Source organism: Lutra lutra, chromosome 3 (genome assembly GCF_902655055.1).
Source record: "Lutra lutra chromosome 3, mLutLut1.2, whole genome shotgun sequence".
Classification (NCBI taxonomy): Eukaryota; Metazoa; Chordata; class Mammalia; order Carnivora; family Mustelidae; genus Lutra; species Lutra lutra.
Window position 1 is genome coordinate 71,231,046 of NC_062280.1, and position 14,109 is coordinate 71,245,154.

The 14,109-nt window shown below is 39.2% G+C and overlaps 1 protein-coding gene across 2 annotated transcripts in view; it reads right to left on the bottom strand.

The window, feature by feature from the left end:
- The window catches only part of GPR155 (G protein-coupled receptor 155), a 42,261-nt gene that overhangs the window by 13,016 nt on the left and 15,136 nt on the right, over positions 1 to 14,109 (bottom strand). For both annotated transcript variants that reach the window (XM_047722206.1, XM_047722207.1), the window contains exons 4-11: positions 13,056 to 13,221; positions 12,012 to 12,167; positions 9,745 to 9,828; positions 9,054 to 9,171; positions 5,157 to 5,241; positions 4,978 to 5,068; positions 3,760 to 3,970; positions 1,866 to 1,970 (exon numbers count right to left, since the gene is read on the bottom strand). In XM_047722206.1, the coding sequence (XP_047578162.1) occupies positions 1,866 to 1,970; positions 3,760 to 3,970; positions 4,978 to 5,068; positions 5,157 to 5,241; positions 9,054 to 9,171; positions 9,745 to 9,828; positions 12,012 to 12,167; positions 13,056 to 13,221 (1,016 nt within the window). The remainder of the gene's footprint in view (positions 1 to 1,865; positions 1,971 to 3,759; positions 3,971 to 4,977; positions 5,069 to 5,156; positions 5,242 to 9,053; positions 9,172 to 9,744; positions 9,829 to 12,011; positions 12,168 to 13,055; positions 13,222 to 14,109) is intronic.

The following is a 14,109-nucleotide window of genomic DNA, read 5'->3' on the forward strand; positions in this document are numbered from 1 at the left end:
TTATGTCCAGGGGGCCCAAGGGCTGTGAAGATCTGAAATACTCCTTTTGAGGGGCTCATGCATGGACTCACCCATCTGGGCAAGCAGCACAAAGGCAGCAGTTTGAGAGGTGACTGGATTATATGTGAAGGAGATTCAACTGCTAATCTTAAAGATTCATGGGAATTTTCCTTGTGGATGGAACTGCTGGAGAGTGCCAATTTTTGCACTCTTCCTCTACCTTGCTAGGGAGGCAGGTGCGGGCATACATAACATGGCTAAAACCAAGGCATGTCCCTCCCAGAACGCTCTTCTCCAGCTCTGCTAAAATTGCAGATGTGCCCCACCCCGGATGCTCTTTCCTGGACATGTCTTAAGACATGTCCCACACCCAACACTCTCCCATGGCCTTGCTAAAACTGGCGGGCAAACTCAGTCCACACAGAGGCCACTCAACTGCCTGGTTCTGGTGGCTGGAGAGGCCTGTGCATCCGGGGTTCATGGGTAACAACTGAAAAGATTGTGCTGAACAGGATACTGTATCCTGGGCAATATACAGACAGCAAACTGAAATACAGCCCCAGACTGCACATGGAAAAGACCCATTTGATTGTCCAGAAGCTTTCACCTGAGGGACAAACTTCAGGTTAAAGCCATACAACTAAAGGCTGCAGAAGCACTCTCAGAGGACATAAGCAGGGACACACCACCTGTGCACACCTCTCCCCTGAACTTGGCCTTGCCACAGCTCACTGGTATCTCCCAGAAAGGATCTTTTATACTTGACTGAAGCCCTGATTTTTGGCAACTATCACCCAGGGGATACCTGCAGATCTCCTGGTCTAGAGGTCATCAGTGTCTAGGATTGTGGTCCCACGGGATTGTATATATTTGCATACTTTAACAGCTGCTGCCTGAGGACCTGGCTTCCAATCTGCCTGGATCTAGGTCCCTCCCTTTGCACGGGTCCAAAGCAGACCCTCACCAACTACAACTATCAAGAATAAATCAGGCTGATAATCGCAAAGGGTCTAGCGACAACCAAGAGCTAAGGCAAGGTTGAAACAGACTGCTGATTATCAGAGGGGAAGGGGTTTAGGGCAGGGTGAAAAGAGTGAAGGGGTGGTAATAAGACTTATTGTGGTGATCGCTGTGTAATGTATACAAATTTTGAACTACTGTGTTGTACACCTTATATTAATATAATGTTACATACCAACTTTAGCTCAAGTAAACAAATAACTTGAAATTCAGACCACAAATGTAATTCAGTCTTTTACTTTGTATGTCAAAGGTTATTAGTTTCAAAAATTTTTCTTATTTTATAAGAAAGGGTATATTGAAAGTATATAGATTCAAAAGATAATTAAACACTAATTGGTCTTGGCCCCAAAGGAAATGAGTGGGCGAAAAGTCTCAGCTGCTAAAATAAGAAAAAAGTCCAAAAAAAAAAAGGAAATGGTGCATGTGGCAAACTTCTTGGAATCATTACACGAGTTAAATTTATTGGAAAAATGTGTATATAATACCACCAATTACTATATTATAAGAACTTTATTATTTTTTTTTATTATTTGTTTAAGTAGGCTCCATACCTATTGTGGAGTCCAATGTGGGGTCTGAACTCACAACCCTGAGACCAAGACCCAGCTGAGATCAAGAGTTGGATACTCAACCAACTGGGTCACCCAGGTTCCCCGAACTTTATTTTTTTAAATGAGTACTCTGTCCATGCACAATTATTACCCTATCAGCACTTCTCCCCATCTTATTTGAGATTACATAAGCAGTGTAGCGTCTATGAAATCCTAAGCTGAAATCCTTTAAGGTATAAGGAGAGGACTCTTCTGTTCCTTAGGCCCATGCTCATAGCTGGAGGCACTTACTTTTCTCAAATGAAGGAGTCACAAGCCCACTGGTGCTTGTGTTTGCTACCGGCTCAACGGACGGGCAGTGTGATCCACCATTTCCCATGGAGCAGGAGCAGCAACCTAGGTAGATAAAATAGCACAGGAGAATAAGGCCCAACCACAAGAGAAATGGATAACTTCCAGAGATGCCAAACCAAACCAAACCAGACAACCCACCCACTCATACACACACACACACACACACACACTTCCCATGCAGCCACAATGGAAACGTGTTCACATGGTGTCTATCAAGAAGAATTTACATGTGCTTATTTGGAGGTTAACATTTAAAGAACGGCAGGCAAAGGACTGGCTCTTTTACATATTGTCTCCTCATTGCATGACAAGGAAGAGTGTTTCTATCTAGCTGTTTTTATTAGTTACCACTGTGCTTTGACAACTAAGAATTTGAACACTTTGTTCAACTACAGCTTTTACTTCATCACTCCTTAAAAACATGCCCTAGCGCTCTATTGTTTATTGTAGTTAATTGAAACTCCTTGGCCTGAATTTGAAAGCTCCTGAGGACTTGGCCCCTCTTTCTCCATCCAACCACCCCCACTATCTAACAAGGCCTTTCCCTTCTTCCCGGACAATTCTTTTTTTTTTTTTTTTTTTAAGATTTTATTTATCTATTTGACAGACAGAGATCACAAGTAGGCAGAGAGGCAGGCAGAGAGAGGAAGGGAAGCAGGCTCCCTGTTGAACAGAGAGCCTCATGTGGAGCTTGATCCCAGGACCCTGGGAACATGACCTGAGCTGAAGGCAGAGGCTTTAGCCCACTGAGTCACCCAGGTGCTCCAATTCCTGGACAATTCTTTAGTGTCCTCCATGAACCCCATGGCTGTTCAGGTCTGCAGACTAGTTAGGCACGCCCACAATTCCCACTCTCGCTAATTCTTTGAAATCTTCTCCTCCTTTATGTTCAGCTCAAGACTTGCTTCTTTCAAGAACGTGTTTCCTACCAGTCTAGAAAATGCAGTCAAAACAATCTTATTCTTTTGTCTTCTCAGACATACACTGCTGAAAATCCCTTGCTGCTTTACAGGCTGATTGGTTTATGGAAGATGCCTTGAGACATCTGCTTTATAGAGCTATAGCTTCTCCTCCACATAGTCAGAGGGCGCATGCAGTAGCCTTTAGTTATTGAAAATTTTATTTATTTACGAGCAGGGGGAGCAGGAGAGGGAGAAGCAGATGTCCCGCTGAGCAGGGGACCTGACCTTAGGACTCTGGGATCATGACCAGAGTGGAAGACAGATGCTTAACCGACTGAGCCACCCAGGCACCTCATGCAGTGTCCTTTAAACACAGATATAAGACATGGTGCTCCTTGACATGGATTCTTTTTTTTTTTTTTTTTCTAATGTGGATTCTAATAGAATAACAACTTCAGTGACAAAGTGTATTAAAATTTAATACACTAGAAAAAGGAATAATGCCTAGGCTGAAATTTTCATTGATAACATGATTTAATTCTTCAGCAGTGTTCTTAACAGAAAAGATTTCAAAGTATAAAAACCACCATCTATAATAAGCTATTAGAAGTATCTTTCTATATTTAAGATAATGATGCCATCTCAAGGTTAAAATAGAACCACAGAATAATAGAAAAGAAAATACAGAGATCATCTGGCCCAGCCCTCCTATCTTCAGAAGTTTGAAGGCTTAAGGCAGCTAAGATGAAATTGTTCAGAAAACAGACATAAAGCCAGCCCAGTTCAATGACATACATACAGGGCATGCACAGAGCCTGACATGGGACTTGATCTCATGACCCCGAGATCAAGAAAGTTCCCTGAAGCAAAACACTTAGGATACAGGCTATATAGGCACGTAAGAGTGTCTTTTTATGTCGGTATCATACCTGTTTCTGGGATAGAACTTGTAAAAGGTTCTGGTTCGTTTGCTGGCCCTGGACTCTCCTCAAAGGCAGAGTTCCCAGGCTCTGCTGCTTTGTGGTTCTGAGACTGGTCGAACCCTTCATAGCGTCCTGCTTGGGTGGTGCGGTTCATGCACATGAGTGATATGCCAGCTATCACGATGCTGCAGAACAGGGTGACTGCTGTGATGACCATCTGCCAGTATTGCAAAGAGACATTAGGCCACTTTGCACAATCCCAGCTTGATCACCTTAGTAGCACAACTTAAGAGAATTTTTGTTTGGTGGGAAAGGCAATCTCTCCACAGCTATAAATGCTCTGGAACAGTGGTTCTCAAAAAGGAGTAAGAATATGAAAGGGAGCAAGTTATTTGAAGAGAAATTAGGATTAACTTGAAGAGAAAATAAGATCTGTAGTGGCTTCTTTCACTCTCCATCAATATCATTGGTTTCCTCTGTAAGCAAGCTAAGTGACTGCTTACAGACCTTTTTTATTTCAGTTTTTGCTTGCTTTAATAGGGCATTCAAGCATACTTCAACGGGAGACACTGTTATGGTAATAATACTAAACATAAATAATTCTGACTAATACTAATTGCATACTAACATATGCCAGCACTGGTCAAAGTCTTTTATACATGTAATCTTGTTTATTCCCACAGCAACCCAATAAAATTTAAAATTATGAAACAAAAAAGAGGATAAGAAATCAAAATCTCTTGAAGGTTTTTTTTAAGAACAAAAACACACATCCTTGAGGCTAGCCCTAGAGACTTTTGATCAGCAGATACACTATGGCTTCTCAAAAACATTTTTCCCCAGGTACTTATTGTTCTAAAATTTATACTTATAATAGGATTGAAAGTCAAGAACATGGTTTTTATTACTACTGCTGACTTACTAAATAGCTTTAAATTAATCACTCTTTCCTCCAGTAGAGAAAACAGAATTCATAAGTGGGTTTAAGACGACCCAATAAGTTTCAAGCATTTGGAAATCCTCAGCTTAAAATGGATGAAGACCTATAAAATCTTCACCACAGTTCAAAGTGTGACTTAACAAAGTGATATAGGATCACTAGTGGGCTATACAATAAATTGGAATAGATTTTCAAAATAACTTTAATATAAGAATAGCAAAACACAGGAACAAAGGAAAAAGAGATGTTCACAAGAAAAAAAACTGTCAAAAACCTCTTCTTACCTGCTCCTTTCCATAGAAGAAGGCTGAGTCAATGCTATCTCCATTATGTTTTCCAGTTATCAGAAGAACACCGACAAGGAGAGCAGGAATTCTGGCATAAGGTTTAGAAAGAGAATGAGACAATGAATAATAACTGTGTGCATGGAAACATATAGGCAAACAGAAAACTATCCACTTACCCCCAGCCAGATATTATGATGATTCCAACAGGAATTTGTACACTCTCTCTCTTTTTCAAAAGAAACAAAGAAATTGCCAGAAGGCCTAAGAGCAAGAAACAGAAATTGAAAGGTAGATGGTTACTCTCGATGTTGATCAGACCTCACAGAACTTTAACCAAGCTTATTTTGATGGTAGTTGGGGGTTTAGATCCTAGAATTTACTCTTTCTAAATAAATACTGGCCTCAATATTTTGAAGCATGTTTGTCTCATAATCATTCGTGTTTTCCTTCCTGTATTATTTCTTTACGCAAATCTTCTTGTTTTATATATGAGGAAGTTTTCAAAAGCTCAAATCAGTTTATTCTTTTGACTGGTGTTCGGAATTTATATATTTGATAAAAAAATTTTTAACTGGATACAGAGCAAGTCTAAAAATAAAAACACCCTCACTCTGCCGGTGCTAAGAAAGTATAGGCAATTCTTACCCTGGTTCAGTTTTTGGAAAATGCCCCAAGTCTAAATGATAGACCTTAATAAAAATATAATGTGAACTTAATACAAAAATAAATGTTTTAAAACTCTTGAGCATTCCTTTCATCTTAAATCCAATTATTTATACAAGTAACATCCTTTTCCATAAATCCTATGTAGTTGTAGAATCTTAGAGCTTCAGAGTTGGAAGGGATCATTGTTTGAAATGAACACCTTCATTTTATAGATATGGACACAAGGGTTTGCCCAAGCCACATAGCCAGCAGAGGGCAGAGCAGGACCACAAACTCTATCAGTGTTTCTAAAACTCGTCCACGGACCCCTAGGGTTCTTAAGACATATTCTGCAGGATTTAGACATTTCTGTGAGAAATTTTAAGTCTCTTTGGTATATTTTCAATGATAATCATCTAAGATGCCCATCTTATAACCATAGCACTGTCTCATAATCTCAGAGCCAGCATCTGATTAAATGGTAAGTTTGAGCCAAGTGAAGGCCAACTATCCCAACACATGATCCCAGCGAAGGTTCTATGGTAGTCTGAAGAGAGAAACGCAGTGAGATGAACCAGGTCATAAGCCCACACATGAAAGTAAAGGCAAACCATGCTTAAAAAAAAAAAAAAAAAAAATTTTTTTTTTAAATCCTAACCAGAGAAATGAGTTCCATTTTACATTTCAAGTTGTGATTCAGATTAGCAAAACAAGATCCTTTGTCAGGTCATGAATGTTGCCAATTAGAATTACCGAGTTTGTAATTGGGACTCTCATCTGTGAATCTGCTTCAGTTTTAAAGTTGTTTATTAGCTGTATATATGGAATTCATACCCAGACCCAAGACCGTACAGATTAAGTAACACTGTGCTAGGATAATACAAATGAACACAGAGGCTCTTGCAAATTGTTTTTCTTACAGAGAACCCGCAAGTTCAGGAGGTACTCTAATGCCACTGCTCCTTCCTAAATACATTTGTGCCTTCTATAGTTCTAGGTTTTCAACAAGGTACCCAACAGTGTGCTATTATGGAAGTGAGAGCATTCTTCAAAGTCCCAAAGGTCATCATTCTTGTTTTATGCAAAGACTGGTCTACAAACAGGCCCAGGCTGGTCCCGGATCTCTCCCAGGTTGCTGGCAGAAGCTGTGAGAGTTCCTACCTGAATAGGTTAAACATTTTGGGCCTCACTGAACTCATTTGAAAAATAAAGGACTTACACTATACCAGTGTTTCCAAAGCATAAGAGACTATATGAAATTTTTGGACTAGTTTTGTGTTTATTTTAACACGTATGTGAAAAACTAGCACAGGAAACCTGGGATTTTATTACTATAAGGTTCACTTTATTTAAGTAAAAAAAGTGAGTAAATTTTTAGGGAAAAATAAAAAAAAGGACAAGTGGCATGCAGATGCAGCAAAAATTGTAAAGATGGTAGGCAAATGGGTGAAACTGAAAAGGGCTGAACAGGATGATTTAAAACGACACTTTAGGTCTAAAATTCTGTTCTAGCCTAATAATCTCATGGTTGAAGAGCACCTTCACTGGGATCCAGGAATTCAGAACAAGGTCTCTAGATAGATTTTGGCATGTATGCTTAAGAGGATTTCACAGACAGATTTGGGGATTTCTGATACAATGATCTATTTGCTGCTCTCCTATTCACCTGGTAAATTTCGCCTTAAGAAATCTAAGTATTAGAGATCAAGTTGCCCAACTGTATTTGGGAATAAAAGTCTTTAGGCTCTTTTACTTGACATCTCCTGAAAACTCTTACGTTACACAAGATATGTCACCAGCTAGATCCCAAGACCTGGCCTTTATTACTTATCTGCTTGTACAAACACACATCTGCCCCATGTTTTTCCTTGAGTTCTTCTTTCCAGCTTAACTCAGGCAAAGGACCCCTTGGGCATAACAACACGTGATGCAAACCGAACCGAGCCCTCAAGCAATGGAGGAAACAACAGGCGGTGGACACCACGCAGACCAGGTAGAGCAAAACCCCCACCTTGCACCTGTGCAGGTGGACCACAAGGGACCTCTGGGATGACCAACAATTACCTTTAACCTCCTTCTAGCAATAAAACCTCCACGGAAGGAGAAGCACAAGCCTCATGTACATAACATACGATACAGTGCACCTCTCCTTAGGGTGCACGTGCGACCTGATGCCAACCTTGACACATATGATGACAAGACTGCCCTCCCTGAATATTCACCCTAACCCTAGACAAAAGGAACCCAGTCACCCTTGCTCGGGGAGCCATAGATTTGGAAGTTATTCCCCACAATCTCCTCATTTGCTGCAAATAGTTTCCTTTGTGTAACAACTCACCTGGTTTAGCTTCAACCTGGGAGTCGCCAAGGAGCGAGCTCACGGTGGTTTGGTTACAGCTGTTTGCTTTTCAAAACCACACATCTTCTTGTTTGCACTGAAGTTTTCATTCCAGAACTCCTCACCATATTGTTGCTTCACTTCAAAAGGCTATTGACTTAGATGAGCCCTGCTTTTGATCTCGAAGGCATGAAATCAAAGGCTTGTCCCTCGAAGCCACTTCCTGACACCTGCCTCCTCACAGTGGCTCCAACCAGCCCTACCATGTTACAATTTACTTTTCTGTGCCATTGTATCAGTTCACATTTGTGGTATGGATACAAAACAGCCACCCAGAATGTTTTGCAAACATGCCAGAATGTATGCATCCAAATTAAACACTATACTTCAAAAAGGCAATATGCTAATATGCTAAAGTGTTTTACTATTTTTTTTTTTTTTTGGAGCCATTTGAAATGAGAAATAGTCTCTCTTACTATGTACTCTTGTATTTCCATACCCTTTTATTCCTTACTTTTCTTGTTCTCCTATAGCCACTTTCCCTGTTGTTTAATAATATAGTTCTTGTTGTTGGCTGCCTACCACATACCAGGCGTAAATACTCATATCTCATTTAGTTTTCAAATAACTCTGTAAGGTGCAAAAACCCAATGTCACAGATGAGGAAACTGAGATTGCAAAATTAAGCTATCTGCTGAAGGCAGGACCAGATTTTTCACTCAGTTTGGTTGGACTCTGATAGTGAGCTCTGGGACATACCTCATGGGCCTCACACTTCTCTGACATTCTCTTCCTCCTTTCTCCACTTGCCCCTAGTACCTGATCTCTTGCTGCTTCCAAAAGGGAGCTCTGCTGACTGTGGCCAAGAGCCAAAGATCCCGAGGAAAAAGACCACATGACTGGAAACCCCCAGCATCCAAAGCAGAAATGAGGTCCTATTTCTCTATACCATGGAAACGGAACTTGGCTTCACACACTGCCTATGCTAGTGAGCACAATGGCCTGAGACAATGCATTAGTCCTGGATTACTAGACTTCAGATAGCTTCTCCTGATGGAAGACCTAAATTTGCATTCACGATCCATCTTACCTGTCCACAGGTAGGTGCTATACAGGGAGCTGTACAATAAAACAAACACCAGAATCTGTCCAACAAAATTTTTTTCTTTAACGAAATTCCATATCATCATTCCAGCACAGACAATAGACTGCAGAAAAAATTATGAACAAAGTCAGTCATGGTCATGTGAGTCAGACAAATGTTTTATTCACAGCAAATTTATTATAATTATTCATTTTAAAGCACTGCTGAATAATTATCATGCTAGTTATACTAAAACTTCAAGTTTTATGATAAAAACCCTTCTTATGGTCTTTAGCAGTGTACATAATCAATTGAAACAAACATTCTAAATACTAACCTTATATTTAGTAATCGTTTACATAAAAAATGTTAAACGTCTTTGTATTATAATTTGAGTCATGCAAAGACTTGACTAGAAGAATAAGATCCTGAGAGAGTTCAATTTTTAATGATTATTTCTATTCAAAGTGTAAAATTATCACCAAATGCCATTATTAGCCTCAACTTTATACAGTTCAAGACATATTGTGGTATATAAGTTAGGGATAAATTAATTGTGATCAGTTGTAATTAATTGCAATTGGTAAAAAGTACTTTCGACTTCATAACTGGAAAAACCCAGCCAAATAATTTTCTTCTTTATACTAGAATAATCAGTGACAAAAGCATAGTTCTAAGTATCTGTATGTCTACTAACCTGTGCGATGAGTAAATTAGTTGTAAGCATATGTGGGAGCTGTTTGTATTTCTTACTCAAAAGAAGAATAGCCAGAGACCAGATCTTAAAGACAAAAGGTTCAAAGTTATTCAGGTTTCTTAACCTTTGGACTACTTATCAAAGAACTCATCGATTGGCTTCTTTAGAGCACTCTATCTTGGTTCAGAAAGAAATTCCAATATTTTATTTACTTTAATCTGCCTAGTTCCCCAAAGAATATTAAGGTAAATTACCATACCCAAAGTAAAAAAAAAAAAAAAAATTAAAGATTTTATTTATTTATTTGACAGACAGAGATCACAAGTAGGCAGAGAGGCAGGCAGAGAGAGAGGAGGAAGCAGGCTCCCTGCTGAGCTGAGAGCCCAATGCGGGGCTCGATCCCAGGACCCTGCAATCATGAACTGAGCCGAAGGGAGAGGCTTAACCCACCGAGCCACCCAGGCGTAAAACCCCCCAAAGTAAAATTAATAGCATGGAGATGCAATAACATGGATGGACCCGCTAGCGGCCCATCATGCTAGGTGAAATAATAAGTCAGACAGAGAAACACAAATACTATACCATTCCACTTCTGTGTGGAATCCGAATAACAAACCAAATGAACAAACAAAACAAAACAGACATAGACTCATAGATACAGCAAACTGCTGGTCACCAGAGGGGGGAGGAGCAGGGTGGCAGGTGAACAGGGGAGGCGGACTGAGAAGCACAATTATAAGGAAGTCCTGGGGATGCAATGTACAGCATAGGGAACATGGTCAATAACATTATAATAACTTCGAACAGTGACAAACGGTACCTGGGCTTATCATGGGGATCATTTCATAATGTATAAAAGTATCGGATCACCATGATGTATTCCTGAAACTAATTATATGTCATTTATATTTTGGGGAAAACAAAGCATGGAGAGATCCTATTGAAAATTAACTGTTCAAAAATGACAGGGTCGGAATGCCTAGGTGGCTCAGTCGGTTAAGCATCTGCCTTTAGTTTAGGTCATGATCCTGGGATCATGGTCCTGGGATGGAGCCCTGCATCAGGCTCCTTGATCAGCAGGGAGCCTGCTTCTCCCTCTCCCTCTGCCTGCCGCTCCCCGTGCTTGTGCATGCTCTCTAGCTCTCTCTTTGACAAATAAATAAATAAAATCTTTTTTAAAAAATGACAGGGTCTTTAAGAACTAATGCCTTGACCAAGGCCATGTTCTAACTTCCCCCACCTTGGGTGGCTGGGTAGGACACAGGCTCACAGCCAGCTATTCAGGAAAAGATCTTTCGTGGGAGATGCAGTTACTGCACTCTTCTAATTTTGATTCCACCATTGCCTCATGAGGTATCCAAATTCCAGGCAGTCTGACTTCAAACAAAGCATACAGCCCACCTTGAGACGAACTATCTTGCATTCTTCATATTTATAAGGATTGGGTTTCTATTCTCCCTCTAAAGTGGCCAGCTACGTATGCTGGTTGATTTCCTTCTTTCTTCTCCCCTCCCTATCAATCAAAATTCATACCATCCCTCTCCCTAGACTGTCCTCTTGTCGAAGAGCACAGATTTTAAGAATATGTAACAGAAGTGAAATTTCCTAGAAATTACATTAATAACACATTTACTTGTTGTCCACACACATGTTCACCCCTACCTCCTTCTTTTAACAGTAAAAGCTGTTTTTTTCCCCAGCCAGAATGCTGCTTGAATTCCATAAGCAACTTGAGCTACAACTCCAGTTGTTAGATGTTTTAGTATTTAATTTGAACTAGATTTATCCAGAAAGCTTCGTTGTCATTAAATAGGTGGTCAGACAATCCCTTCCAACCCCATGATTCTACAATTAGCTAATACCAATAGTATTCGTAGAGTGATCTGCCATTTGCAGATGCTTTTCACATGTATTGTCATATGCGATCCTTAAAAGAACCCATGGAAATAGGTAAAATTAGTATCTCTATTTCCTCGCTGAGAAAACTGCAGCTTAGAAAGGCTGAGATATACGCCTAGTTGGTGATAGGGCCAAAAGCCAGTGCAGGTCTGACTAAATCTCACGCCTCATCTGCTACACGACTCTAACTCTCAAAAGGAAAGACACAACTCAGAAGGCTGATATCACATTTTACGGGCAGGTTTTAGTTTTCTCTATTGCATAAGAGATTTTTTAAAACAGATCTTTAAATCCTAACTTTCTGTTACCAAGCTATTTTCAAACTCATTCTGCGGTTTTCATTCATATTTACAGTGAAATGTACTTACCAAGGAGACAAGGCTGATAATACTTATATCAAAACTAACATTCTGGATGGCATATGCCAATGGCTTAGGGTCCATTGTAGGAAAGGTTAGTAACCAGGCAGAAACATACATGATTGGCGCAGACACAAATGTGCTTATTACCATCCCTGAGGTTATCTGCAAAAAATGAAATCAAATTGAGAGAAAGGTCATAGTCTCAATAAAACAATGACCCTACATTTTAAATAGTTACAGCACACCAAGGCTTCTAAAATAAAAGCAAGAGTCACTAAAAAGACATCATACATTCCAGCATGTTCTCAAATACTATATCCCCCTTCCTGAGAGTCCTTAAACAAAAACACAGTTAAGTTCCTTTGGCTCCTCTTCCACTCTATGCTCAATTAATATTCACACATAACCAGAACTAGACATCCCAAGCTGATGATTATCTTCTGGGTTCTAGAAAGTAAAACTGTATTAATGATCTAATTAAACTGATGACCAGTTTCCTTCCACACTATTTCATAAAATATAGGGCAATAAAATCAATTTTTAAAAAATTACCAGGTAAACATTTTACAGATTAAATAATGGAACTAACCTTTGTTAAACAGTTTAGTTCCTTCAGGTTATATTTTGAAAACATTTAGTGCTATGGATAACATATGCTTAGACACTGTTAATAATTCGGTGTTAATTGATTTTAGCTATTTACTGCAACTGATTATGTGGTGTTTTGCATCTGGTGAATTAACAGTGAATGAAACAGATTTTTTTTACCCAAATTTCAAAAGTTACCATACTACAAATAACCTTTAGGCTTCAGCAGAAGTGCAACAATAAAATATTTAAAACTAAAAAAGACTAATGAAAAAAGTTATGGCCGAGAAAAGACCCCAGATTAAGTAACTCTATGACCTGAAGTTACCTGATGCCTCCTTATTTACAATGAAATAGCTTTCACATATCAAATTCTCATAAAAGAAGGCTGATCTTTCTGCTTTAAAAATTCATTTTTCTGCTAACCATACAATTAAACTTAGAAGGTTAGCATATACGTACAATCTCTACTTCCATGTTGAACTGTGTTGCAAAGATAGCCACTCCTGGTGCTACAGGAAAGACACCATACAAAAATGCATAATTTGATAAACTTGTATGGTTCACTACACTGTCGCCCTTGTCCAAGAGTTCCACCATTTCTCTGCACAGAAGTGGGAGCACCAGGCTGAAAAAAAACAAGAAATGTGTCATTCACTCGATCTCAAAGTACACTGGTCCCTAAGGAGGTGATTATTTCAGTGAACTTGGCATTAGGTTATTCTTCTCCTGCCCAAAAGGTCTATCTATTTGCACGCACATATTCTCTACATGCCTACTTGTGAACATTTTGAAAGAATCAAGAATTCAACTTGGAGCCACTTAGGTGTAACAGTATTCTAAAAAATGTTTTCAACATCAGGGATTAGGAGGAAAAAAACCCTCAGCTTTGGTTCCACAAATAATTTTCTCTCCAAAAAATTTTAAAAGTTGTAACTGTAACTGCCGTTTCTTGTTTCCTCTACCAGAAAACTGAGATGTTAAAAGAAAAAAAAAGATTGATAATCTAAGCAAATTTTTTTCAAGAAAATTACTAAACTTCTTTTTGGAAAGAACCCCTGGTCTTTATTATGATTTGGGGTTTAAATGGTTCACCTGTTGATAACAGTGCGGCTCATTTAGATTCTGAAAGCCAATAGAAAAATAGGCATCTTACAATTACCTCTTCATCACTGTGAAGACAAAAGGGTTGGGCAGAGGGAACTGAAACAGCTGAGGTACAGCAGAAAAGTAGAGAAATCCAGACCTGGTGGAGAGTCAGTTATTAAACAAATCCTTTAGAATTCCATAGAAAGAGAATATAAAGGAAGCCGAGCTAATGAAGCTGTCCTCTAAAAAGAACGAGGCCGGGATTGATAACATTGTCATAGTAGGACCTATGCTCTAGTACAGAATACAAAACTGCTCTTACATGTACTTTTTAATTTAAAAAATAGACAAAAATATCTAATAGGGATCAAAGACCCACAAAAAAAGTTTTTCGTTTTTTTTTTTTAGGAAAAAAGATTTTTTCAAT